This window comes from Scatophagus argus, chromosome 9 (genome assembly GCF_020382885.2).
Source record: "Scatophagus argus isolate fScaArg1 chromosome 9, fScaArg1.pri, whole genome shotgun sequence".
NCBI classification, from domain to species: domain Eukaryota; kingdom Metazoa; phylum Chordata; class Actinopteri; family Scatophagidae; genus Scatophagus; species Scatophagus argus.
The window spans coordinates 19,359,259-19,386,194 of NC_058501.1; the positions used below are offsets into that span (position 1 = coordinate 19,359,259).

Consider the following 26,936-nt stretch of genomic DNA (forward strand, 5'->3'; position numbering starts at 1 on the left):
AATTAAAAAAAAATAGAAAAATCTATTTCTCCAGTACAGAGAGCAGAACTGATAACATTGGAGCTTATCAATACTACGGTCTTTAGTAGTTTTGGGGTCTGTTTAATGCTGGGTGTATGTAACATCAATTCAGTGGATGTCAGTGGATGGACTCACATACTGTACATCATCACAGCACATACTCAAAGCTCACATTAGCAAATGATGCTTACAGATTACAGACAGATGCGCTCTTTTAGTTGGTTGATTAAACTGTATTTGAATTGCATTTAGATTTGATTTCAGCAGGATCAACTTTTCCCTTTAATGTATTATCATTGCACCAATTTAAAGTACTGCACCTTTGCATCTGGCTGCACCACTTACTGGAAACATCCATCCATTTTCTATACCCACTTATCTGTGCAGGGTCACGGGAGAATGGACGCCTGTCAGTCGCAGGGCTGACACGCAAAGACAGACAATCACACACACACTCACGCTTAGGGCCAATGTAGAGTTGTCAGTTAACTTTATATGCATGTATTTGGGACTGCAGGAGGAAAATGAAGCGTCTGGAGACGTAGACACAGGGAGAAGACGGAGACTCGAACCCAGAATCCGCTTACTGTGAGTGTGTATCACCGTTTCCAAAATGTTTTGTTTATGCCTGTCCAGGCTGACCTAGCAGTAAGTTATTTGCAAACAAACTCTCTGAAGACTCACTGTGACAGGCTCACCTTTAACTGGTTAAATTTAATTTAGTGAGTTTTAAGTCCTCTACTTCTATTTATATTCACAGTTCAGTTCAAAATGTGGATTCAGCCAATTTCTTAGGAGGAAGCCTGAGGACACTGTGGATATTGTTACTGCTCAGGGAAAGAAGTTAGAAGTTGATTCTACTTTTAAATATCATTTAGCTTGAAGACCTTAAAAACATGAGATGGAAGTTAGGGTTTTATTTCATGAGTAAGACCTGTTTCGCTTTTGAAATGAGAAAATCTCTGGACTTGTTAAACCATCAGTTCTGGATTATGCTGATTTGCAGTATATGAATGCATCTGCACATTTCTTACACATGTTAGATACTGTATATTACAGTGCTTTAAGATTTGTATCAAAGTGTAAAGCTCTCACTCAGTATTGCACTGTTTACATCAGAGGTTGGTGTAATGAGTTACTAATCAGAAGACCCAATATGCAGACATTAACATGACAGAGAAAGTGAACAAAAGAAACTTAAATTAATAAGCTTACTCAAAAAAAGCTGCTCAAGCAGACAAAAGGCAGCCGAGAATCCAGGTAAACAGAGTCCAAAGAAAGAATAATCCAAAAGGCAAAGCAAACGTAGGGAATCCAGGGAAAACAGAGAACACAGGGATTGCAAGGAAGGCAGCAAACACAGAGGAACTGACAACACACACACACACAAGGCGAGCACAGGTATTTATATGTATAGACAAATGGGACTAGACACAGGTGAAAGCAATCAGGGTGGGGCGAGCATTCAAAAAAGGAGGGAAAACAGGCAAAGATGGGAAATGAAAAGCTAAACACAAAGGGAGAAAAAAAAGCTACAAAATAAAACAGGAAACCAACTAAGCAGACACTTCAAACCATGGCACTGGGTGGTAATCTCTGACTGTCCTCAGGCTCTGATTAAAATCCCACCTGACATATGCACTTCGTTGGGACAGACATATGAGCGTTGGTATAGTCTGAGATCACAAGATACATTTCATCCTGTCTGTTCCAAGAGCAAAGACCAAATTGGGAAAGAAAGTTTTAAAGTGTTCTTCTCCCCTCACTTGGAATAGTGACATTCGAATAGATTTGAAGCTCGGGGACTTGATCTGTCTACTTTTAAAGCTTTTATAAGTACAATGGTGAATGAATCGGTTGGTGTTTGTGTAATAAAGTATTTTAGGTAAAAGTTCATTCTAGTATATATTTTCTATGTTTCATGTTTCCTTGTTGTTTATTGTTGTGTTGTTTGTAACTTTTTTAGGCAGTAAACATGTTTATGTCTGGTTTAAATTTGGCCATTTTAACATGGTGTTCTATGGGTATTTATTCACTTTTGGCTGGCTCCAAAAGTGAATAAATTCCCAGGACCATTTGAGGAACTGCAGTTTTTAACACTTGGTCACAATGTAAGAAAACCTCATGTTTTTTGTTTTTTTTTTCTATGAAATGAGTTTAAACGTATTTTCTCACATGTAAACCATTTAAGACCAGTTTTATGCCAATGGGAAGGGTAGCCAATTCAATACTTTTCTACATACTGAGTTTTAATAAGGTCAGGGGAAACATAATAATAAAAGACTTTGGGTTATATTTAGTCACACATCAAATGAAGCTGAGCTTTTGTACCTTGTAGTATGTCTTCCATCTGTGAAGTGAAAAAAAAAAATACAAAGGCCTTGGATACATTCAGACTCTGGAACCGCTGTAATACCTTTAAGAGACTATGTGTATATATGTCTTTCTTTTTTCCTTTAGTGACTAATGGTAAAAATGCAGCCTTTCCTTGAAAAATGTCTGTGAGTGCACTTATCTGGAAAATATTAAAAATAGATTACGGGGCCATTGGGAGGTAAGTGGTTCCATAAGCAGAATTGATGGTACTAAGGACTATCATGGAGACTGCCTACATCACCTTGAGGGTCTCATTCTCTTAATGATGCCATGTGTCGTATGCTTTCCTTCTGAAGAATGGCAACCATTTTGCTGTGGGCTCTGACACTCCATTTAAACTGCTATTCCAAGCAGTTAACAGGAGCACCAGGGCCCACATGCTGGACAGTTGGAAGATGGACAGCAGGGTGTGATATGGATAGAGAGTAAGAAATGCTCAGCTTAAATACACAGTCAAGAATACTTCAAGCAAATGGAATACTTTTATTTTCCTGGTAAAGGTCAGCTTTGGTGGCAGAAATATTGCAGATATTGGACCATCAGCAGATTTAAAAGTGTCTGTATATATATATATATATATATATATATATATATATATATATATATGAGCAGGGAATACTGATTTCCCAAAGACGCACAGTAAATACATCTTTGTTCATTTTAACAAAATCATTCACGTACATTTCTCTACACAACCTCTGACCCAAAGTTTTTCACTTCAAAGACCTTAAACATATTCCTTTGAGTGTTTCCACTGTTAGACAGTAAGCAAAGGAAACTGGATTTGGAATGGAGAAAAAGAAATCAGTTACAGAACAAAACTTCAGGTGAAGTTTTCGAAAACCCTTGGTTTGTGTTTCCAGCATGATTTTCATACGAGTGATGCACACCTCTAAGCCAGCTCAAGGGAAAGTTGTGGACTGCTGCCAGTTCCGAGGGGTTTGGAGATGTCTTGTGCAATTAGGTTCTTCTCCCGTAAAGACTGCCATGCTGGTGCTGCCAGCCCCTTCCCCTGGACCCTGAGCCCCTTCTCCCCGCCAGCCTGTCAGCAGATGAGTTGAAAGGTTCCATTTGACCATGGAGATCGGGCTCCCTTCTCTGCCAGCAAGCTTCTGAGCCGATTTGAAGGTGTGTGTCCCTGGACTGGAAAATCTTCCCTATCCGAAAAGTCGATTAAAGCCAACAGCTGCGTTTCAGGCTCTGCCAAGCAACCCTGCAATAGACACACACATATGCACACACTCTGACATCAAGAAGTCCTTGGAGCTGTTCAGCTGTAGGCCAAACATGAAGACAACTTTACTTAATCAGCCTTTAAACTTTATCACTCTGTCCCATCGAATAGTGTTCTCTTGTCAGCAAGTTGTGTTTATTTTATGACTAAACTTCCTCAGATTCATCGGTGAGACACAGTTGGCGGTACATGAAACACTTTGCACTGCAAATATTTTCTGTTGCATCTTGCGCTGATGAGTCCTTCTGGTGTTCAAATGAAGTAAAAGTGTGTGACGTAATGTAAGACAGGAATGTCTGACTAAACAAAAGAGAAAAGTCTATCAAGTCTGTGCAGAATTGGGCAGAACAATAAAATATGCTTTACATATATAACTGAAACAAGTTTTTTTTTTTCAAGTTTGCTCTCTTAAAAAATAAAAAAAAATCATGTCACATTCTCTGCAGAGCACTCATTTGCTGGGTGGAGTTTCAACTGTTTGTGTCAGGAAATTGAGCACTGCAATGGCCCTCATTGCTCAGCAGCCACCAAATAAATTTCCATTGAGGGAAGGAAAATCAATAACTGCATTCTGCCTCTTTTCGGGTCCTTGTGGACTCTCCCTTGTGATTTTAAAAGTATGTTAATGTAATTTATTGAACCTCTTACCCTAATCACACAGATTGCCTATAATTACATACCTTGACGGCTGGTGGACTTCTAATTGCTAATGCTGTTCCTGGAATTTGTCCTCTAATCCTTGTATGTAATGACTCTTAAAAGAAATGGAAGTGCTTTGCTGCTACTTTGAGCTGCTTCCCAGGCTGCAGGGCACTGTGGTTCAAGATGTCTCTGATGTTACTCCAAAGTAGTGTTTGTCACTGCTGGATGGAGAGCAGATATTAATATTTACATATTACTTGCCAAATTATCAAAGGTAAATAGATTGAGTACTGTAATACAGTCATGTAAAAATCAGCATTAATCTGCTCTGATAAACAAATTTTGACATCAGCTATTTTCCTCTCCATTTATGCCACCGTCAATGGAAAACAAGTAACACACTTGCCATAGACAGATGTTCATACCTTTGTTTTTGCTTAGCTCAGCTCAGCTCAAAGTCAAAGGCTTCCACTGTTTCTAAAAGAAGTCCCTGGCAAACTAATAACTGTTATGACCTGACCATTACATCCTCTGCAGTAGCACCACTGGATGTGAGTGATATTAACTTGAATTTCCTTACTTTTTTGGTGGTACTAAAGCTTCATTTCATTGTGTAACACCTGGTTTTGCTTTACTTTGTTCTACTTTTGGACTATTTGTAGCTCTGTATGACTGCTAACCATAGTTTTTTTTTGTCAACACTGTCACAGTCCATGGTGCTGAATGTAATAGACAGCCGTGTGGTTGGTATTCAAGAGTCTGTTTGACCAAGTATACAATGCACAGTGCTAGTCAAGGTATAAGTAATGGTAATGGTAGGGCGGAGTAAATGGCTGGAGGTAAAACCGTACATCCCATATGCACAGTATACACTAGTATAGTTCGCCGTTTGCTCTCTTCGGTGTGTTGGTGCTGAATTTCTCTGTGTATTCAGTTCAGGTTTTGTCTCGCTGCCTTGATCACTCAGCTATCTCGCAAGTCCTTCTTGTTAATTCTTTGGTTTTGTGCACATTCCCAGTGGAAGTCTGTCACATGCGCTGCAGGGCCAGCGCTGGTACTGATGATTCAACCACGAGCTACTCCAACAGCCCCAGTAATAGTCAGTGGGGCAAAAAAAAAAAAAAACATGACTTAGGCTTTTAATTATTAAACCCTGGAAGACCAATATATCCTTGGCTATTCATCTACTCTGTTGTGTGTTTCTATTACACATTTGGGGCAGACTGTCTTATCAGTTTTTTATATATGTATTATCACATATTAATGCAAGCCATTTTAATATGTCACATTAAGCACAGGTGTTAATAATAACATTAATCATGAATGAATTCCATTTAGCTGATTTGGTTTCAGGGTGCTGGTAGTGTACATGCTGCCTCGCTGTCAAACTGTCATGACTTACTGGGGCACTTAAATAGAACAGAGCCATCATTAATGTCATTAGTAGTCACCACTTTTTCTATAGTGACAAGTTTAATTTGTCTGCTGTGAAAAAGGCCCATGAAAGTTTCAACTTAACTTCGGGCATAATGAGACGCCTTATAAGGCAAAAAGTGGGAACCCCAAACTATTACCAAAATGTAGACAAAAAGAGAGACACACAGCTAAAGAAGACTTACTGTGTTTTTATTTATATGGTTTTGAACTAAGAGGCAGAGAACTTAATTTGATTGTAGTTTCTGCAAAACATTTTTTATTTTTCAAACTTAGAAATAGTGGATGTGTGCAAAAGAGAGATTCATCTGTGTTCGGTGTTCTGTGTTGTATGTGACCACTGATTATTGTCATCATTGGTTTATATTCTGACATCACGTCACGCCATCACGATCTCTCAAATTTTAGTCTTTTAATCTGACCAACAGGCCCAAACTCAAAGATTTTCAGAAGACTGAGAAAATCAGCACATATTTAGATAATGTTTTGCCTTTAAAATATTATTATTAAAACTATTTCTTGCATCCTATTTGTTCATATTGAAAGATAGAGAATATTTCTTTTAAAAATCTGATGAATGTCTGCTTTCCTGAAACCTGCTTTTAAAAACCTGACTGTCCCAGTGACTGAAAACGTACATCTAATGTTGACAATAAGGAAGCTGTCACTCTCATAATGAGGGAATAACACTGCCAGTCGTTGAATATGGATTTATGTTTGACATAGCTGATGTGACTGCTACACACCAGTGCACAGGAGCAGCGTTCATTCATCCGCAGCATGCATGAAAACAATATTCAGATTTGTGAGAATGTTTTGGAACAAAAAAAAAAAAAAAAAAAAAAACACATGTAAAGACATTTTCTTCTTTTTTTTTTAAATCTCCCCCTCAGTCCACTCACCCATGCTGAGAGGCTAATGTCATCCTCTCTGCTTTCCAAGTCTCCTCTCCCTATGCAGCCCAAAATGAGCCAGACACACAATGACAGTGATACCACGCGACGAACAAAAGCCTTATTTTTTCCTCATTAAAAACAGCCATTACTCTAATTTTGTAATAGGCTTTTGTGAGTTGTGCTTGAATAGCACTGCTACCAGTAGCTACACATTTGTTATATCACCACCATTTGCATTTTTTTCCTGATTAACTTTAAACATTTGATTTTTGAGAGGTGTGTTTAGTTGATGTGTCAAACATCTGGTGCAGTGACAAGCTGGGTTTGACAGAACATCTATTCACTGGAACATATTTGACTGGTCAATGTACTGAATTTTTAAATTGCAGTGTTTTCGTAAGTAATGTTAGTGATCACTGGGAGGCTGACAGCATGATATCTATCATCTCTAGAAGTTCAGGCACCCTTAAGGCTGGGGGTTTCCTCATCAGTCTCTCTAAAAATGCTGAGTCATGATGTTCAGATATTCTATTTATGTCCTAAGATGAGTGGGCATTTGCAACTATACTTGTCAATACACTTTAAAGGCCTTATAATTACAGCAATTATACCTTTAAGCTCATATTCATCACAGTGGATTTTGACAACATGACTACAGAGCATTTCATATTTAATGCTAAAATAATGATTCCATAACGATGAGATATTGTCTCAGTATCTAACTTTTCCGCTGTCAAAAATCCAAAATTCTGCATATAAAATAATATTTCGAAAGAACCTACTTCTCCATAGCTTCATTAATTGTGTTGCAAAAATGTTGTCTGTTAGTGGGTGCTGTTATAATTATCTGTGGAATGCAAATGATATAACAACTAGCATTTTTTTTTTTGGTGCCGTCTTGATTGAAATAAGGTATACATCTGAACAGAAAAAAGAGATAAAAATCAAAGTGTGGATTTTATTTACTCTTGGCAAAGGCTTGTTGGAGTTGTAGATTTGTCAAGTTGAAATGGATGATTTCTTCTTCCTCATATTGTTTGAGAAATCCAAGTCAAATATGTTCAGGCTTCAGATGTGACTACTGTCTTTTCATATGCAGCGTACAAGTAAATATTTGGCTGACGATAACAGGAAGAGGCAGCCATGTGTCACTGGGAGAGTGAAGTAAAGGCCACATTTCATTTTGTTCAAAGTGTGAGTTAGAAAACAAACTAAACTAAATGCAAAATTCATATTAGTTAAAAATTTGTCTTGTTATGCAGATTGTCTGCATTTGCAAATTAAGACTGAATTTTGTCTAGCTGGTAGCATAATTGAAGAAAAATTGTTAGAAGGCAATTTTTAAGCATCATCTGTGACCCCAGCCTCATTTTGGTACAGTCTCACTCACCTGTACAGACACCATCTCTTTGAAAGTTTCACAAATCGAGCAGACATTCACCACGTCCCAGGCTACAAGCCGGTAGACATGACACAGATCGATGGTACTCTCCCATCAGTGTCTCCATCCTGCCAGATGGCTGGTGGGCCTCAGTCTCCTGACATTCATCAGTGTCTTGCAGTCAGATGCTGCCACAGCAGTGCACTGACCCTGGGACTGGTCCAGCAGACTAGTCTTCTGCTCTTTGGTGCTATGAGGGCCTGGTCTAGTAATGCCACCAAATGAACTGCCATTGCCTGGGAGCAGTTGGAAAGCTGACCAAGTTGGACAGCTTTGCCATACAGCTGTGCGCCTGTGTTCCCCTAGTTGGTGTGGTGATTTCAAGGACATGAGAAAATGTATGGCCTAATTCAGGTTATGATGGGGGCAGCCGTGGGCCAGAGGGTAGCCGGTTTGATTCCCTGGACCAGCAGGAAAAATTTGTGTGTGTGTGTGGCGGGGGGGAATTAGTGCTCCACCCCCCTTCATTATTAAAAGCTGATGTGCCCTTGAGCAAGGAACCTAATCCCCTAACTGCTCCTGACATGGCAGCCCACTGCTCCTGTGTGTATGTTCACTACATGTCATTTGCTGGGTGTTGCATGTGTGTTCAACCAAGGATGGGTTAAATGCTGAGGAAAAAGTGTATGTAAAAAATATATATATATATATATATATATATATATATATATATATATATATACTGCCAATAAAGCTGATTCTTCTTCTTCTTCTTCTTCTTCTTCTGTGATGAATTCCTGTATGCAAGCATTTTCAAGGCTTGCACAAACCCAGTTAAGCAGTTATACTTTGTGCTGTCAGCTGCCTCTTGGCCTCAGTTGCAGGGCCCATCCAAAATGTTATCATCATGGGAACTCACAGGTGTAAAATACAACAAAATATAACAGCATCCTATGACCTTGCTAGTGTGTTCAGTGTCAGGGAATCTCATGTTCGTCCTCCACCACCTCTGTCCACAAGTGCTCCTCCTAAAAGGGAAAAGCAATTGTCCCACTAAGTGATTTTCTCTGACTCCCCAGGGTGATAAAGTGCACTTTGAAGCCACCCACAGAGGCTTGTCCCTAAAACACCCAGCAATTCACAACTGTGGTTTTGATACACAAGCTTTTCATTTATTTATTTATTTTTCCCAACACGTAAAATGAAAGTCTTTTCTAATGGACCCAACATCGGAAGCTGTGGAAACCAACAAGCCCCACAGCACCGCCAAATGAGCCTTGTGCAGTAGTGTAGAGGGAAATAAATGTCACAAAAATGTAATTTCACTTCTCAACTAAAGGGCTCTCCTGGCTCCCACTCTTGATACCTACTGGAATGTTATTTGTAGCGGTACGACTCCATAAAGGTTCCACATAAAATGTGATTTCTGTTAGTTGTGCATCAGCGCTCTGCCTAAATTGGTTGACTTGTATAAATTAACTTTATACCATATTCCTTTGTAAAAATGACCAAAGATGAAATAAAAGGTCTCCATAAGATTGGTTATCACCCATTTAGAAAATTAAATAAAATTACCTTCAGGTGCCTGTCTTTTATAGAATGACTTTAATGTAGTAGACTCTAAGTAGGTCAGCTCCTCTTAAAATAAACATCTCCTTGTTTGTAAACATTTTTTTTGTAAATTCATCATTCATTTTGTAAATTATTTTTTGTTTCTTATTTTACAATTGCTGGATGCAAATTTGTGAGAAAATTACTCATTTATTTGTAAATTTCTGGAACATGCTGGTTGTTTCAGTGGTAAATGCCACTGTTGTACCGGTAAAGCATTATGCCACAGTGTGATCCACAAACACTGATGCTCATACACAGCTCTCATTTAGCCTAACAACTCTATGGTGTCTGAGCCAGTGGACTAGCCATAGCTAAACACCACCACTTTATATCCAAATTAGTGCTGTGAGATAAAAAAAAAAATTGCTATGTTGTGAGCTATCACAGGCCTCACTTACCACACGAAGAAAATTTCTGTCTTCCACACAGCGGGTGCACTACCAGGTTTCTATCTCTCCTCACATAATTAGGAAACAGCTTTCTCAGGTCCTGATAATGCCAGTGCCAAACTAATCTATAATTATCAACCAGACAGAGTGCTGGCTGGCCACTCACAAGTGCAGGAACCATTATTTTTTACCTAAAGCATCAAAGAAGCTAAACAGGGGGAGAGAAAGGGGAGATATGTATTTGGTTCAAATTGATTTCATTCTTTTGTATGAATATCAAGGACTCATTCTTTCCCGTTTTTCTCCTCACTCCCCATGGTAGCATGTATTCATTGGGACTGCTGTTCCGACCAGATAAACAGGGTGTTTTTTGTTTATGGCAATTATTGCCTGAGGATTGTTACAAATGTGACTTGACTGTCAATGAGCAGGCAGGCAGAAGGGAAGGGAGATGTGATGAGAGAGAATACAACCACCAGAGTGTGTTCTGTTTCTGCTCCAGGTAACATATCATGGATATGCCTGCTGGACATTTCATAGGATGCAGAAAAATACATGTTCCTACTGTGCTTCATTAGACTGCTTATTTTTAATAGTTGCAGTTGTGATAAAACAACACCATGTGAACTGCTTTGTATACCATTGGTATACAGGGTCTCTCATAACAATTTGTAAATAAGGCTGTACCTGTGTAAACAGGAAGAAAGTAAGTAAATATCACTATCGGGGCTTTAAAAATAGTATTTAAAATGATTTCATTCATTATTCCAACATGAGTAAGTGAGGCATACAGCAATGTAAAGACACAAGCAGAGAGCACACTTCATTTTGGGTCTTGTCCATTCATTTAGACAACCCTATTGCATCTGTTAGGATTATTCTTGTGCAATTGGTCTCAGAAACTGTAACAGTCTTAAATATTTTTTTTTTATTATAATGCTTATAGTTTAATATCACAGTAAGGCCAATTGGCCATTTTGGCGCAAATCATAAGCAGCAAGAGAGGACGACCGGGGGGCCTAAAGGAACTGCAGGCTCCTTTAGGCCCCCTATGGTGGACAGTCCAGTTGAATCAGTCCAAGCATGACTGTTTCTCAAAAAAAGAGAACAGAATTAGTTGTTGTATTGCAGAGGGTATGAACTAAAACTGCATGTGTTGCGCCAGTTTAGCTGAGCCACGGGTGAAGCTGGAGCTCCTTCAAGGTGGGGCGCATCATGTCACATGGGTTCAAACTCTTCTGCAAAAAATCTTGGCAGTCTGGAGGGAAAGAAAGATGAGAAAGTTAGAGCTGACAGCCACAGCGGTCCATCAGAATGTGAATTAAAATGAGCAGATTCGTGTTTGCATATCAGCGTGTTTTACGTACTTTTGGACAGTTCATTGCTGATCGTCAGCTCACATCTGAGGAACCTTGTGGTGTCAAATCGACCTTTTCTGTGAAGCAGTTCAAAAAGGGCCACTCCTATCTGCCACACTGTGGTGGAGCCGGGTCTATAGGAGTGACAAAAGTGCCACTCCGGAGGGGCATGTTGGAGGGTACCTACAATACACAGACATAATAATAATTGAGGATGAAAAGTAGCTTTGTTTAAATGTTAAAGTCACAGGCAGGTAAATTAGTGAGAGGCAGAAGACAAAGCAATGGCTTTGATGGCTTACCACCGAAAGCACGGTAAACTGATTGTTTCTCGAAGGAACAGCTCAGTCCGAAGTCAATGAGCCGAACGCGTGGCACATCTGAGCTGGTCTCAATCAGGATGTTTTCCATTTTGATATCCCGATGAAAGATGCAGTTATCTTCCAGTTGTATTGCTGCATCAATCAACTGTTTGAGAATAATCTGAAAGGGACACGCAAAGACAGAAATGAGCGATAAGTGATTCAAAACTAACAGTTTTCTACAGCTATCTTTCAAACCCACAGGCACTGAAAGAATTAAAAGATTTTCAGCAGAGTTTAAATTTAAGTTTGTTTTGACTTCCAAATTAGAACGTTTCCAGCCTGTCTGATGGCTTCTTACTCTACCACAGCCATGGGCAAACTTAAACTGGAGCTTCCCATAACATAAAGTTTTAAGAACATGTAGTGCTTTAGTTTTAGGTTCTGCCTTGGGTTTTACACTGTCAAAAACCAGAACATTCTCTATAGACATGATGGAAAAGGTGACACGGTTTTAGATAGATGGACAAATGTGCAGTGCAGTTGACTTGTGGCACAGAGAACAAAAGCAAAAGTGGTCCTGTTATGGGGGAGAAAAGCGAAACAAAAGGAGAACTTGTGGCAATGGCTGGATGTAACAGTATGTCAGGTCTTTAATTTCCTGCAGTAGAAAATGCTTGAAACACACACACAGACACACACGCACACACACACACTCACTCGAGCAGCTTACCTTTGCCTTTTCCTCATGTAAAGCACCTCCGTTGCCCCTGACGTACCTTAAGAGGTCCATACAGGGCACTGGTCTCTCCAGCACCAGGATTAGTTCCTGGTCCAGATCATACCAGTCCAGGAGGGACACAGCTGCTGATTCTCCTGATAAACCAGTTTTTCCAGCTTGGAGTTTTAGCATCACTGCCACCTCAGATGGGAGCTGTTTCCCATTTTGGCCCTGAAAAATCCAAACAAAATGTTGCATGAGAAAGAAAAACTCCATAAGTTTACAGAAAACCATGAATCATCAAACACACATTCACTGGGCTGCGTGTAGCAACCTGGTTGGTGTTGGTCACTTACCTTCTGTTTTGTGATGTGTTTGATGGCAACCTATAAGACACAAATAGCACTTTAGTTAGCACTTCCTGACCAGACTGTGTGTGTGTGTATGTGTGTATGTGTGCGTGTGTGTGTTTGAGAATGTGAGTGTCATACTTACTGGTAAATTATCGGCTTTGCGATAGCCAGCAAACACACATCCATAGCCTCCTTTGCCGAGCTGATTCTGCTGTTTGTATTTGGCCTCAAATTCAGCTAAACACACAAGCACATGTTTTTTCAGTACGTTTGCCAGGAGCATCAGTTACAAGTTACAGAAGTTTAACATTAATCCTTCCTATGTGAGACCTACAACCCTGATTCTGACAAAGATGGGCCACTGTGTGGAACAAAAGAAACAAAATGAGATAACTTGCTAATCCTTTTTGGGATATACTCAATTGAAAACAGTACAAAAACAACATATTTGATGTTTTGCTTTATCAGCAATTACTTTTGTACATATATGTATGAATTTGATGCCAGCAAGTTGGAAAATGGACCACAAAAGCAAGTTGGAAAATGGACCACTCTGTTTTTACGTTTCTGTTTTAAACAGTGTCCTAACATTTTTGGAATCAGGGTTTCAATGTTATCATTAATGTGAACAGGTTTGTAGTTAACATTAACATGAAGTCAAAGCTTATATTAATTAACACTTACCTCTTTGGGCATTTATCAAGTTCTTCTTGGTTGGCAGGTCTTTCCTCCTTTTTGCTTGTGGTTGTTCTTCATCAGCAGCAGCAGCCTTCCTTTTACCAGTCCTTTTGCTCACCTCCTCTACATTTGAAAGGTTTGACTGTTTGCTGCTACTCTCTGCACATGAGGAGAAACACAAACCAAGAGGACCATCAGGTTATTGATCAGCCGTTATTAGAGACAATAAGATAGAGACAATAAGTCCACCTCTGTCACTAAGGGGTGGACTCAGTATCAGCTCCAGAATAAAATGTTGTTTCTCCTTTACCACCTCTTAGTTAAAGAAATAGTTCATCATTTTATCAAATGCACATCTCAGCTAATAATGTCAAACACCCCAAATAGTAACTGCACACGACTGGCATACCGTTGTCAGTGTCTGCTGAAGAAGATGCTGATTCCTTCTCACCCTGGTTGATGTCAGGTGTGCTCCTCCTTGTCTCTGATGGTCCTTCCCCACCTTCTTTGACATTTCTTTTGAAGATGTCCTTTGTGGGTTCAGGGTCATATCCCCTGATCTTCTTCAATGGAGCGCTCCTCTCAGGACTGGCCTTCCTCTTACTCCCTCTTCTCAAGCCAGCCTTTGCTGGAGCTGCACTTTCTTGAGCTGTGCTAGTGCCGCTCTCTGCACATGATAAAAACACATCAAATGAAATTGTTGTGTAACATAGTGGCTAAATGGATGAAACTGTATTACAGATATCAGCGTGATGAGAAAGCACTTAACGTCATCTTTCTCTGAATTAGTGCCCACCCTACCTGATAACTCGTATGGATAATTTACACGAGTGACTCAAGGTCAGCCCAGATTTCTCACTTACCTCCATTGCTCTTAAGGGCCACCTTAGGAAGATTCTTCACCTTTGTATCTTCACCTTTGCTAGTCATGACGATCGTACAGAAGTTTCAAATACGATAACTTCAAGTAACAAGCGACTGTCGAGCGAATACGAGTGTTTTGGGGTGAGTTTTCGCAGGGCTTCAAAGCGTGTGGTCTGATAAATAGAACACGGAATGTTCTTTGATGACATGAGTTGTCTTTCAAAGCAAAATGTTCCGGAATGCACAAATGTGTGTGTAGAGTAACTTGTGTGTGAGATGTCAAAGATGTCATCAAGTTACATTGCTTTGATGAATTATTATTATTATTATCATTATTATCGTTGTTATTACTATTTCTTTGACAGGAATGTCATGGTAAAGATAGGAAGTAGTAATTTGTGAGGAATAAAATCACAGTTAAACAAACATCCATATACACAAATATCAAATGTAATTAAAAATATTATTTAACAATCACTATACATTTGAGATAAGCAAAACATCTGTAGCCAGATGTCTCCAAGTTATTCAAATCCATCTAATGAGACCAGCTCATTAAGTTTCAAATCATTTGTAGTTGGTTTGAGGCAGAAGGAGAAGCAAACTTAAATGTCTTTTTTTCCCAATTCAGTACAGACCTTTGGAACAGAAAGTAAGAACAAATCCTAGAAATGACAATGGTAACTTCTCACACTTTTTAATAAATATTTTTCATCTCAAATATGAGGGCCTTTACAGTCACAGGACAAGAGGGTAAAATGAGTCAAAGATGACCCTTGGTTTCAGAACATCAGTCACTTCCATCTACACTGTTGGGGGAGCTGGTAACATAAAAAATGAGCTTCTCCAGGTGCTGGCTTTTTTTTTACAAGCTGTTTAGACCACTCACACATATTAGTAGGCTGTATCAACTGCTCCCTTATTATTAGACCTACCCTGACACCACAGTCTGACCACATGCTGGTTTCTTACTGGTGTGCATCAACAGTAGACTGAATAGACATGCATGCCAAAATAAAACCAAAAAGATGTGTACTTGTTTTGAATTTGAGCAAGGAACTCTCTGACAGCAGTATCCTTTGTAAAACAGTATGGTGGTAGCTTCCTATAAAAATCCTTCTCTGTGGGAGGGAGATATTTACAGGTCTCATCTGAACGTCTCGGCTCTTTTAGCTTCCTTGTATCTCTTCATTAATGGAACTGTTGTAGTCATTCATCACTTCACACCTGAGCGGGCCAGAGCAACATACACTCACTCTACCTCCTAGTAGTCACACTTTATAGACATAGAAAAGATGTTGCTTTCACACTGTTACATAAAAAAGAATTTTTTCTAAAAATATAATAATATTATATTAATATTATTACTGACAAATGTCATTAAAGTAGCTTCCCTGACTCTTTAGCACCGAGATCAAGACTTGTATTTATTCATTATGAATAGCTGAAGTTTGAAAAGTCATTTCTCAAAACCTTCAGGACGTTTATTAGTAACTCCTTGTTTTCTCAGTGCTTGTAAAAGGCTTCACATATCTGACAAATGATCCTGTAAAATAATTCTTGCCACTTGCCAGCAATAATTAGATAGAAAACAGATCATTAAATCAGTGTATCTCCCTGACATTTGTCAACCTGTCAGGACACAGTGAGCGCTGTCCAAATGTGCATAATATGGAATCCACAAACCTGCATTTGCAAACCCTGCAATCAGACGAAAGAGAAATACAACTGAAGTTCTTGTTCCTAATCATATTTCATGATAACATTTTAAAAAGGTGAATAAAATTAAGATTTTCCTTTGGGAAATCAACAATATCAAAAGAAAATCCCTCTCTCACCTCCTCTGGGGTGGTGTGTGTGTTTTCCTCAAGCTCTACCAGAGGACGGGAGTTTGAGGATTCTGCGCAGTATCTTAGCTGTTCCTCACATTGCGCTGTTCAGCGACCATCGATGTTGTACCTGGAATCTGCTGGAGCCACTCCTCTTCACTTTAAAGATCTGAATTCACTTTAAAGATCCGAATTTGCAAAGATACTTTGCATTAGTTTTTTATTCTGTTTTTATATTTATTTATTTGGCTCTAGCTTTGGTGTGTCTTGCTGTGTGCCTTAAGCCAAGAGCTGCTGAACAAATGTGTGTTTCATGTACACTGTTCCTGCCATCATCTTACACCCTGCTGTTATGTGCTGGATTGTCTCAGGGGCATCTTTGCACTGCCTGCACATGGGGTCCTGTCTAGTGTGGTAGTCCATTGCCTCTGTTGATCTTGTACTGAGTGCATGTTCTTATGCTGTCATGATTAGTGCTTCTGTGCTGTTCTTCAGTCCAGCCTTCTCTAGCCATTGGTAGAATTTCTTGATATCAGCCACTTCTTCTATCTGTTGGTGGTACATACTGTGTACGGGCTTGTCCCTCCATGATGATTCATCCTCTTCCTCCTCATCATTGCCAGGTTTCTGCTGCCTGAGGTACTCACCTAGCAGTTCATCTCTGCGGGCCTTCCTGATGTATTCTGGATATTTGTTTGTTGTGTTGATGGTTTGGACCTTGTTCTTACCATTCAGCTGACTTCTTAGGACCTGCCTCACTCTGTGTGGCCTATGCTATGGCGCATCACCTCGGTATATACTGCACTTGATGGTAACTTGTGTAATTGGCTTTGAGTTGACTTCTAGAGTTGTCTTCCACAGTCCCATCGAGTTCTTTAAGAGGGCTCTTAGTGTCCTGTTGATGCTGTACATTTACATTTCCAGGCAGTCCAGTATCCATGTGTGGCATTGAGTCATAGGCTTTCTTATAGTCAGTCCAGGCGGTGTACAGGTTGGTCTGCCTGGTCTTGCAGTCCCGAGTGACTGCTCTGTCAACCAGTAGCTGGTGTTTGGCTCCCTTGGTATTGGTACCAATTCCCTTCTGCGGGAATGAATAGATTCATATGCCTACTTATTTTAGCTGTTATGATGCCTGACATGAGCTTCCATGTTGTGCAGAGGCAGGTTATTGGCCAATAGTTGGATGGGATTGCAGGCAGTACTTTGTCTTTTAGCCATGGTAATTGACCATGGGGTGCCGGATATCCAGCTTTGTCATTATCTTTATTTTCAGGTCATCTGTTCAGGGACTCTGTTTGTGTTACTGGAGCTTGGACTGTGTTCAGTTTTGTTCATGCCTGGTAGGCATGAAGGACCTATATATATATATAAAACTGATTGCACTGAATGCAGCTCTGATTTCTGATTTATATTCCAACGCAATTATAGCTGAACTGAATACAGAATTGCTTATTATTTTTTTCCTCCATTTTACCCCAATCTGAATGAGCATAATAATATGACATTAATGCTGTGACATTTAATCAACAAGGGACACTCACTTATTATGAATTGGATAAATATTTGCATTTCCTATTTTCCAAAAAAGCAACTGCCTTCAGAATCAGTCTCGACAATTTGTATTTACATGAACCAATTATATAAATGCTGGTCAGGGAAATGTCAAGATATAGATCAGGAAATTAGTTGAAATGTGTTTTCAGGGGCAAGGATGTAAGGATAGAGACTTGTGCTGATGTTTAAACACATTATATCCACCTCTTTGTGCCGTTGATACTTGTACTGTTGCACAAACACTTGTATTACTACCCTACAAAATGCGACCTGCTAGTTTAGCAGTGGACTGTGTGAGTAGCAAATATTATTTCCTCAGTCTCAAGCCTCTGGGATGCTTTGCTGGGCTTTGTGGCCATAATGCCTGGAAGCTGAATATGAGGCTACAGCACTCACTACTGGTGGTATTTCACTGTAAGCCAGAGGCAGACCACAGGCTTTCCTCAAGGGATTTGCATCGAAAAACGGGAAAGAAAGAGTCAGGCTGGTTTGCAACCCCTGGAAGTGGCAGTAGAACAAGCAAGAAAAAGTGAAATGCTGCCATGAAAACTCTCTCACCTAACACTTTGCAATGCATGTCATACAGTTGTTCAGAAATTGCTTGTGGTCATGAAATTGTGCCTTGCATGATAATTCACTCTCTTTTTCTCCATCTTATTCTCCTCCAGTCATTCAGTCTTGCCTCCTCTCAGTATTTCCCTCTCTCTTTGTTTAACACACAAACACAATGTTTTTCTATTAATATTATGCTATATAGTCTGTCAAGCTCAAGCTTCCTGCACAACCGATAAAGATTGTTGACAGAGTTGCCGTTGTTGACATCTTGTGAGTAGTGCAGATCTTGCTTTAAAATTGTATGTCTGCGTAAAGACAGTGGCAATATCGCCACCAGAATGCTGAATGGTTGGTGTACGTCCACTGAGAGTAGAAAGGTGTACGATTTCGCTGGGAGACTGGCCAGAATTGCAGCTGCTGAACCGCCCAGATTGCATCAGCATAGAGCAGACTAAATCCTATCAGACAAGTCAGCGAAGGGAGAGGAGTCGGTCGTTGCTGTGCTGAAGGAAGAGAAAGTGAAAGCTAATGAACAGAAATCAGGTCACAGTGGCGCAGAGACAATTTAGAACAGATGTGTCAAAGAAAAGTCACAGGAAAGGGTGATAGATGGGAGGAAAGACAGAGGAGGTACATGAAGGTCACCTAGTTATTGCAAAAAAAGTTACCATTGTCAAACAGTAATCTTAACTTGTGTTACTGTACGCCTTAATAGTACTGTCAAGCCATATTGTGTACTCTCAGAATAAATCTTACATCCAGCCCAGGATTTGACATACAGGGCTTTGTGGTCTACCGTGTGTCTCACACAGGAGAACCATCGTCTCCTCAAAATGCCAATAAAGTGAATTCCAATTTGGAAGGGCAGAAATCAGTCAGTCACTGGTGAGTGCCATTAATTTGAATCCTCTTTTTTTTTAATTATGGGTAATCAGCACAGCAGTCGTCGCAGTCAATGAGACAGGAGCAGAACCACCCACCAACTGCAGCTGTCAGCGCTAACCTGCTCAGTGGGTGCATTGAGTGTGCCGATTAAAACTGGCCAGGTTAATGAATGGCATTGATCAATTATGCGCTCCTCTCCTTCGCTGAAATCGCTGATGGACTTGAATGCTAGTCAAAACCTAATTCTGGTCCCTGGAAAAAATAAATTAAATAAAATCCAGTGGTAAAAAGCATAACAATGCCAAGTGGAGATATGTGCAGCAATTATTTATTTCATTTTATTTCAAAATCAGTCAAGAGTATTGACTGTAATGATAGGCTGTAGTGCGTGTGGTTTATTTTCTTATACACAAAATTTGGGTATAAAAATTGCAGTCTGACATGCTTCAAAATTTATATCATACGCTTTGAATGTGCCTGACACAATTGGCTCTTGAGTTTTAATTATTGGCTACCTCAGTTCCAGGAAGTTTCCTAGTATTCTCTTGCAACTGTTTAAAGAGTAAGCACAAAAGTTTCACCAAATCTGAGACTTCCTGAAAATGTCTCTCTGAGCGAGAGAGAGTGAGAATGTGAGGAGAGAAAGTGAGAACAAGGTGCAAAACATCACATCGTGGCTTGTAACTTGCACAAGCGCATTCATTCACTCACTCATGTGAGCAGGTGGTACATTTTCTAGCTGTCTGGTTGTTGTTAGTTTTACACATGCCAACATGTGTCACATGTAGGTAAGTAAAGGAGGCACCAGTTTAAACCTGATTAAGCAGTCTCGCAGTCTCTGTTCCGGTTCATCCCAAAGGTGTTGGATGGGGTTGAGATCAGAGTTCTATGCAGGCCAGTAAAGTTCTTCCACACCAAACTCATCCAACCATGTCTTTATGGAGCTTTGCTTTGAGCACTGGGGCACAGTCATGCTGGAATAGAAAAGGGCCTTCAACAAACTGTTGGCACAATGTGGGAAACTCCATTGTCCAAAATGTCTTGATATGTCAAAGCATTAATATTTCCCTTCACAGAAAGTAAGGGACTGAGCTCAACCTCTGAAAAACAGCCCCATATAAAGGTCTGTCTGGATACTATTGTCTATATAGTGTACATAAAATATAGTTCAGCTCCTCACAATAAAACACGCTTTTGTAGATTACATCCTTTAACTTATTTGTGTTATTAGTAAATTCATTCATTTGTTTTTTATGTATTTTCCACCCTAGGCTTAAAATTAACCTTTTAAGGGCGCTTCAGGGTCAGATGATTTCAAATGTTAATTGTACAACGTTAATCTGTACAAAGTCCATTACATTTTTACACGTTAAATGTTTTACACATGAAACCAATACACATTTAATGTTTAAAATGTATTGATTAAAGCCCAAACATTCACTACAAAAGACAGAATTTAGTTTACTACCATTGCTAACTTTTGTTACTTTGGTTGTCTTTTGGCCAGGTGCTTGTGTGAAGCTGCTGGCACTGCAGCTTTGCACTTGTATGATATTGGCTAGTCCTGATTTCAGGTGCTTCGCATCAGTGACACTGTGAGTCCTTGTTTGCTGCTATTGAACTGCACCTGCTGCTTTTTGGGTTTCATTCTCAGCATGCTAATGCCGCACTGACACCCAATGTTTACCCTTCAACAATGTAGAAATTTCAATGTATTTTGTTATGCATCAAATAGTCACACTTTTTGCACCATTGCTGCAATGCACCTATTGGTTCAGCATTGCTTGTTCCAAGAATGTGTCTGCCACCTATTCCTGCATCTTAGAAATGCAGGGATGTGAATTCGTATTTATATTCGAATTTCAGGAGTTAGTCATCAAACATCTGGGATGACACCAACATTATTCACCAGAGAATCCAGTAAATTATTTTACTATAAGATCAGTTTGTATTTTTCCATTTAAAAATGAGTTCTGGTGATTTTGATCCCCTTTTTGATCCCCAAGCTCTTTGGAATCAAGCCATCTATTGATCAGATTTTTAATAATAAATGAAACAGATTTTTCATTGCTACACAAAACCAGACAGAAAATAATGCACTAAACAGATAATCAGATCCAACAGGTTTAGCTCTATATCTCCCTCAATCATCTGTTACTAAAGGAATAATATCCATCAAATTTTCATCATCTTATTGTCATGAATTAATGTTTTTTGTCAAGCTGATCTGTGCACACTGAACCTCCATAACAGTACAACACTAACCAGGAAGTAAGAAGCAGCAGTTTCTAAAAGTATAACTCTGTAATCAACACTACACATAAAAGTCAGATATTTTATAGCATATGTATGTGATGTATACTTCTAACGAAAGAATGACAATCATAAACCCCCTGAATTGACCCTCAAATGTAAATATTTGCATCCTTTTCATTGTGATATGTGACAATGGCTTGGCTTGAAACAAGTAAATGAAAGATGTCACTCTGGGGAATTATGATCAATATTTTTCACTATTTTTTTCTTTCTTTTTTTTTTTTTTTGGAAAATCAGCCGATGAATCAATAAAGCAAATAATAAATATTTGCAGGGCTAATAATATTTCCTTACAACTGACAAAGGCAACATGAAATACTCACATTTGAAAAGCTGGAACAAGCAGAAATGAGTGAAATGATTTCGCACTCATGATTAATTTTTCCTTGATCGATTAATCGAATAATAACTGCAATTGTAATGTGGTGGTGTGAAATTTTAAAATGAGGTTGGATCAGCAATATGCTTTCACTTAACGGTGAAGAAATGTAAACATACAACACATTACTTCTAAGTAACAACTGTCCTAACTGAACACGACAGCAGTTTAGTTTTCACGGGTCAGAATTGAACTGACAAAACACTACAGTTGAATACGACTAATAAATCAGTTGTGCTTCTCGTGGAGACCAGAGCCAAGTGAACAGTCTTGTGATGGGCACCTGGTGTCGTGATGTCATCACTCAATATCCAACCTGATGATGAACGGGGAGTTTTCCTCAGTGCCTCCTCTGTCGGTTATCATACTGGCTCACCTTGTCTTTTTCTGTGACACACGATCAATACAACAACGGCAGAATGTGCATTTTGCAAGAAGCCTGCTCTGGTTCAAATCGGCATGCCACGTGAGGGGCTTGGACTTAATTTGCGCATTAGCACCATGACAACCCTTAGCCTCCTGAGAAATACATCAACACGATGACAAGATTTTTCATGTTACCTTCTCCATTTGTATAAGTGATGCAACATTGTGTGGCAGTGCACATAATACTTCAGCTCCCTTGCTGAATGGAGAGTCTGATGGAAAATCTCAGAGCAGGCGAAGAGAGCAAAATCAATAATCTATTCTATTTAATGGGCTGGAGTGTCACAGTAACGAGATAGGAGTGGATGAGTCGAATCGTCTGTTGCCAAATCTTAACAGCAGGTTGCACGGCTGCCTCTCTTTGCTTTCCCTGCTTTCTGTCTCCTTCCTGTCATGTGTACAGTCACACATATGTACACACACTCTCTCTCTCTCTCTTTGTCACAGACAAGACAACACATACACAAATGCACAGGAAAATACACGCACGCTTGTCTCTGAAAAATTGTGCCCCAATTAATTCCTCATTTTTAAATCTTTATTTATGAGTAGCATCAATTCAGTACGATGTAAAGATTTTCTATTCTCTTCATCTTTGCAACACTTCAGCATCAATTTCTAAGATGCTCATCATACACTAAATATTTCAAAGTTTTGTGATACAGTATTAACTTGTTCTCATGCCACAGAAGCCTCATAATATTTAAATTGGACTGGCAGCTTCTGTTTGCCTCCTTTGTACCACAGAGTTTAAATAGCAAACACACTGACTGTTCTACTTCGCACCGACTTGTATTGCCAAACTCACGCATAGGAAATGATTTGACTGTGATGCCTGTTTTCCCCCCACACTGCGCTCTCCTCTACCCACTGACGTTTCAGCATCGACTTCTAAATTAATCTCTGTGATTAAGCTATACAGAAATGTGACGGTTCCTTTCCTTGTATTACAAACAGAAGATTTAGCTGTAGTATTTCTCTGTCGCTCTAACTTGGCAGGCAATATTGGCAGCACAATGATTTCATACTTGGGTGATGGAAATTGGAAATCATCTTCTGAAACAACGGTATTGTCTGCTGCCTTTTCTGAATGCAGTCTGCTATAAAGCAGCGTGACATGAGTTTTAAACACCTTCCCCTTGCACACAAAAGCCCGCTAGTGCTACTTTTGGACGCCTTGACCTTTAGGGGATATTTCTGTCTTCCGACATGTGAATTATAGTGTAGTTCATGAAGGCACGGCTGGATATAAGGATGTAAGTTCCCATTAGTAACTACCCCACAGACACAGCAGGAATTTTATTCAAGATTCTGCCTTTTTGAAGAGGATTTATTAGCAAAACCGCAAAAAGCATTTCTAATTTGTTTACTTATTCGTAACACAGCAGTAAAACTAACCAGACACTGGATTTCTTTTAGGCTTGACATTTCTTCAATTTCTTGTTGCTTATTGGTCAGCATATGTGCCAATTTATTTATTTATTTATTTATTTTTTAGGTACAACTGGCCTGCCAATGTACAGATAGGGCTGAACTGGGAATTTTTTATAACAGCACAAGAAGCATTTGTTTGTCAATGTCACAAGACAGAGACAGCAGACATCTAAAATAAATCTTCATATTTGGCCTCCATTTACATTAACATTCACATCCATATGTCATATTTACATCCATATTTCACCTGAGCCTGCTCTCCCCCCAGACATTACCAGAAGATTGGAGAAGAGATGGGAGAGGTATGCACAGAGCTGAATGAGGAGGACGGGAGGTGAGAGCATGGATGGATGGATGTGTAGAGGTTGGGGGGGGGTGAATGAAGAAGTACTTCAGCAACTGCATGAAAGGTTCATTCTCAGTACAGAATCCAAAACATTTTACTCCCTCTGTTCTGATCACAGAACACCCCCCAGACCCATTAAATACCATGAAAACCATGCTAAGCTATGGAGAATTTGGCTTCAACGGGGTCTATTAAGTGTTTTTCAGAGATAGCCCTCACATCTGATGTGATGCAACAAATCCCCAGCCTTGAAATCATTCAGTCCACCAGTTCGGCTACATCACAGAAACCTATGCTTTGATTTAAAGTGGTCCACTGCTCCACCCCACAGCTTTGTTTTTGGTAACAAATACTCTCCTCCTGTTAACTTGAAAGATGGATGGAGGTTGTCAATTTCGGTAGTTTCCTCCTGCAGAGAACTGCAGTTAATGGCGGATGGTAGCAGCACATCCCTGCACATTTCTTAAAACCCTCCTGTGGTGCCATTCACTCTTCTATTGTACTGAAATAAATCTTGCATAATATAACATTACATGGTTGTGTGAGTAACAGTTGTGTACATTCACGGTGTGGTACATGCCTCAGTTTTGGGGGCACAGTTTTGTTGTATGTTCAATGTTCAAAACTGTAAACACTGTTAACAACTGTTAACATTTGCTTTGACAATACATTGTACAGGCCCAAACATTGGAGTATGATCAAAAACATGGCAATACCTCAGAAATACCCAATTATTATTACATAGAATCATGGACATGAATAGAAGTGCAACATATTTGTGCAGTTTGTAATGCTGGGTGTCCATTCACATATTGTGATGGTGACTGCGGATGATTTCTGGACAAGTGCAACTTGTGTTTGTTCACACTGGACAGACACAACAGAATGACTGACTGATGCACAACTAAAGAAACACTAGAAGGGAGCTCAAGCCCTATAATTAATGTATTTGTATGCTGCCAACTGCTAACTCTTAGCTTGTTTGATTGCTTATGTTTCTACAGACATAAAATCAACCAATTTCAGTTCAACGGGTCAGCATACAGTTTTCCTCTGTTGTTCACTGTCACATACTAGAATTGATGATGCTTCAAAATGACAGATGACATTGGCATACCGCTCTGATTTTCAATGAGCCATACTTCCGTGGGCCCAGCTAGCATGGTCTCGCTAAAAAACAACAACTGTTCCCCCGCCAAAGCTGTCCGGGTGGAAGACTGACTAATATTTAGACCTAATTAGACAGTATTAAACTAATTTCACAGTCATTATTTTGATTACAGGCTGCACCAAACTGATCGCCCCCTACCAAACATTTGGCACGACGACATATTCCATCACGCAGATGTACATACACATTTGTGGCAACACAGTAATGTGAAACTGAATCAGAATCAGAATCAGAATTCCTTTATTAATCCCTGGAGGGAAATTCTTGTTTCTACAGACAATTGCACATGCAGTATTCCCGACCAAGAAAGGAGAAAAGTGCAGAGTATATAAATAGGATAAACAAAAACTAAAATCTCAAGTACAGTAGTATTTACAAAAACTGTATTCAAAAAATTTTTAAGAAAATTTAAAAATACAGGTATGTGCAATGTGTAAAAGTAGCCAATATGTACATTGTATAAACAGTGAGTGTGTCCGTCACAGTGCTGAGTTTAACAGTTTGATGGCGACAGGCAGGAATGATTTCCTGTGTCGCTCTGTGGTGCATCGTGGCAGTATGAGTCTGTTGCTGAACGAGCTCCTGTAGCTGATCAGCACATTGTGGAGAGGGTGAGAGGGAAAGTCCAGTATAGTTCTTATTTTGGACAACATCCTCCTCTCAGACACCACTGTCAGAGAGTCCAGTTCCTCTCCCACAACATGGCTGGCCTTCTTGATGATTCTATTGAGTCTGTTGGTGTCCCTCACCCTCAGGCAGCTGCCCCAGCAGGCAACTGCATATGTGATGGCACTGGACACCACCGACTCGTAGAACATCCTCAGCATCGTCCTGCAGATGTTGAAGGACCTCAGCCGCCTCAGAAAGTAGAGGCGGCTCTGGCCCTTTCTGTAGACCATGTCCACGTTCTTGCACCAGTCCAGTTTGTGGTCTAAGTACACCCCCAGGTATTTGTACTCCTCCACCACCTCCACAGTGTCCCCTTTGATGTTGATAGGGGTCACTGGAGCCTTAGTCCTCCTCAGGTCCACCACCAGTTCCTTGGTCTTTGTCACATTGAGCTGTAGGTGGTTTTTCCCGCTCCATGTGACAAAGTTGTCCACTACCGTCCTGTACTCTCTCTCATCCCCCCCAGTAATACACCCAACCACTGCAGAGTCATCAGAAAATTTCTGAAGATGGCAGGACTCTGTGCAGTGCGTAAAGTCTGTGGTGTAAATAGTGAAGAGGAAGGGAGAGAGGACAGTCCCCTGTGGAGCCCCGGTGTTGCTGATCACTTCATCTGACAGGCAGCACTTCAGCACTGCCTGCCCTTTAGTAAAAATCACAATAAAGTATTTTGACATTACAGATTTATAGCAATGGAAGTACAATTGCAACAAATTATGAGGTGTTTGTCCAACACATCCAGCAAAAAAATCAAACTGGAACAAATAGCCAGCTCTATATTAAATCATGATAATAAGAAGAACACACTTTTATAAATACACACACACACACACCAGTTTCTGCTCTGCTGTCCAGCTCTGTAGGCAGTGGATAGTGCAGTTTGGTGAGAATCTGAGCTGACTGGCAGCTTCTATTTATTTGGACTTCTATAACTTGCCATCATGAGGTCTCTGGGCTCTCGTCCGTGGAGCGTTCAGGACGAGGAGGTAAAGCAGCTCCAACGGCATTCTGGCTCTGTGCCACACTTCTTTAACTTCTGAAACTGCACAGGCAACCTCACAAATCCACACACACACACAAAAACACACACATACACCCCCACCCCTCTT

General features: G+C 39.9%; 2 protein-coding genes across 2 annotated transcripts; both read right to left on the reverse strand.

The window, feature by feature from the left end:
- Positions 1–11,216: 11,216 nt before the first annotated feature.
- On the reverse strand, positions 11,217–11,789 carry LOC124064938 (serine/threonine-protein kinase pim-3-like). The gene is made up of 2 exons (XM_046399851.1): positions 11,648–11,789; positions 11,217–11,528 (listed from the first exon to the last, which is right to left on the reverse strand). The coding sequence occupies exons 1-2, from the start codon at positions 11,754–11,756 to the stop codon at positions 11,347–11,349; spliced, it is 291 nt and encodes a 96-aa protein (XP_046255807.1). The 5' UTR covers positions 11,757–11,789; the 3' UTR covers positions 11,217–11,346.
- A 226-nt stretch (positions 11,790–12,015) lies between these two features.
- Positions 12,016–14,329, reverse strand: LOC124064246. Its single transcript, XM_046398538.1, has 6 exons — positions 14,263–14,329; positions 13,809–14,066; positions 13,406–13,558; positions 12,864–12,958; positions 12,725–12,754; positions 12,016–12,599 (listed from the first exon to the last, which is right to left on the reverse strand). Exons 1-6 carry the CDS (start codon positions 14,327–14,329, stop codon positions 12,231–12,233), a joined length of 972 nt encoding a protein of 323 aa, XP_046254494.1. The 3' UTR covers positions 12,016–12,230.
- Between the last annotated feature and the right edge of the window lie 12,607 nt (positions 14,330–26,936).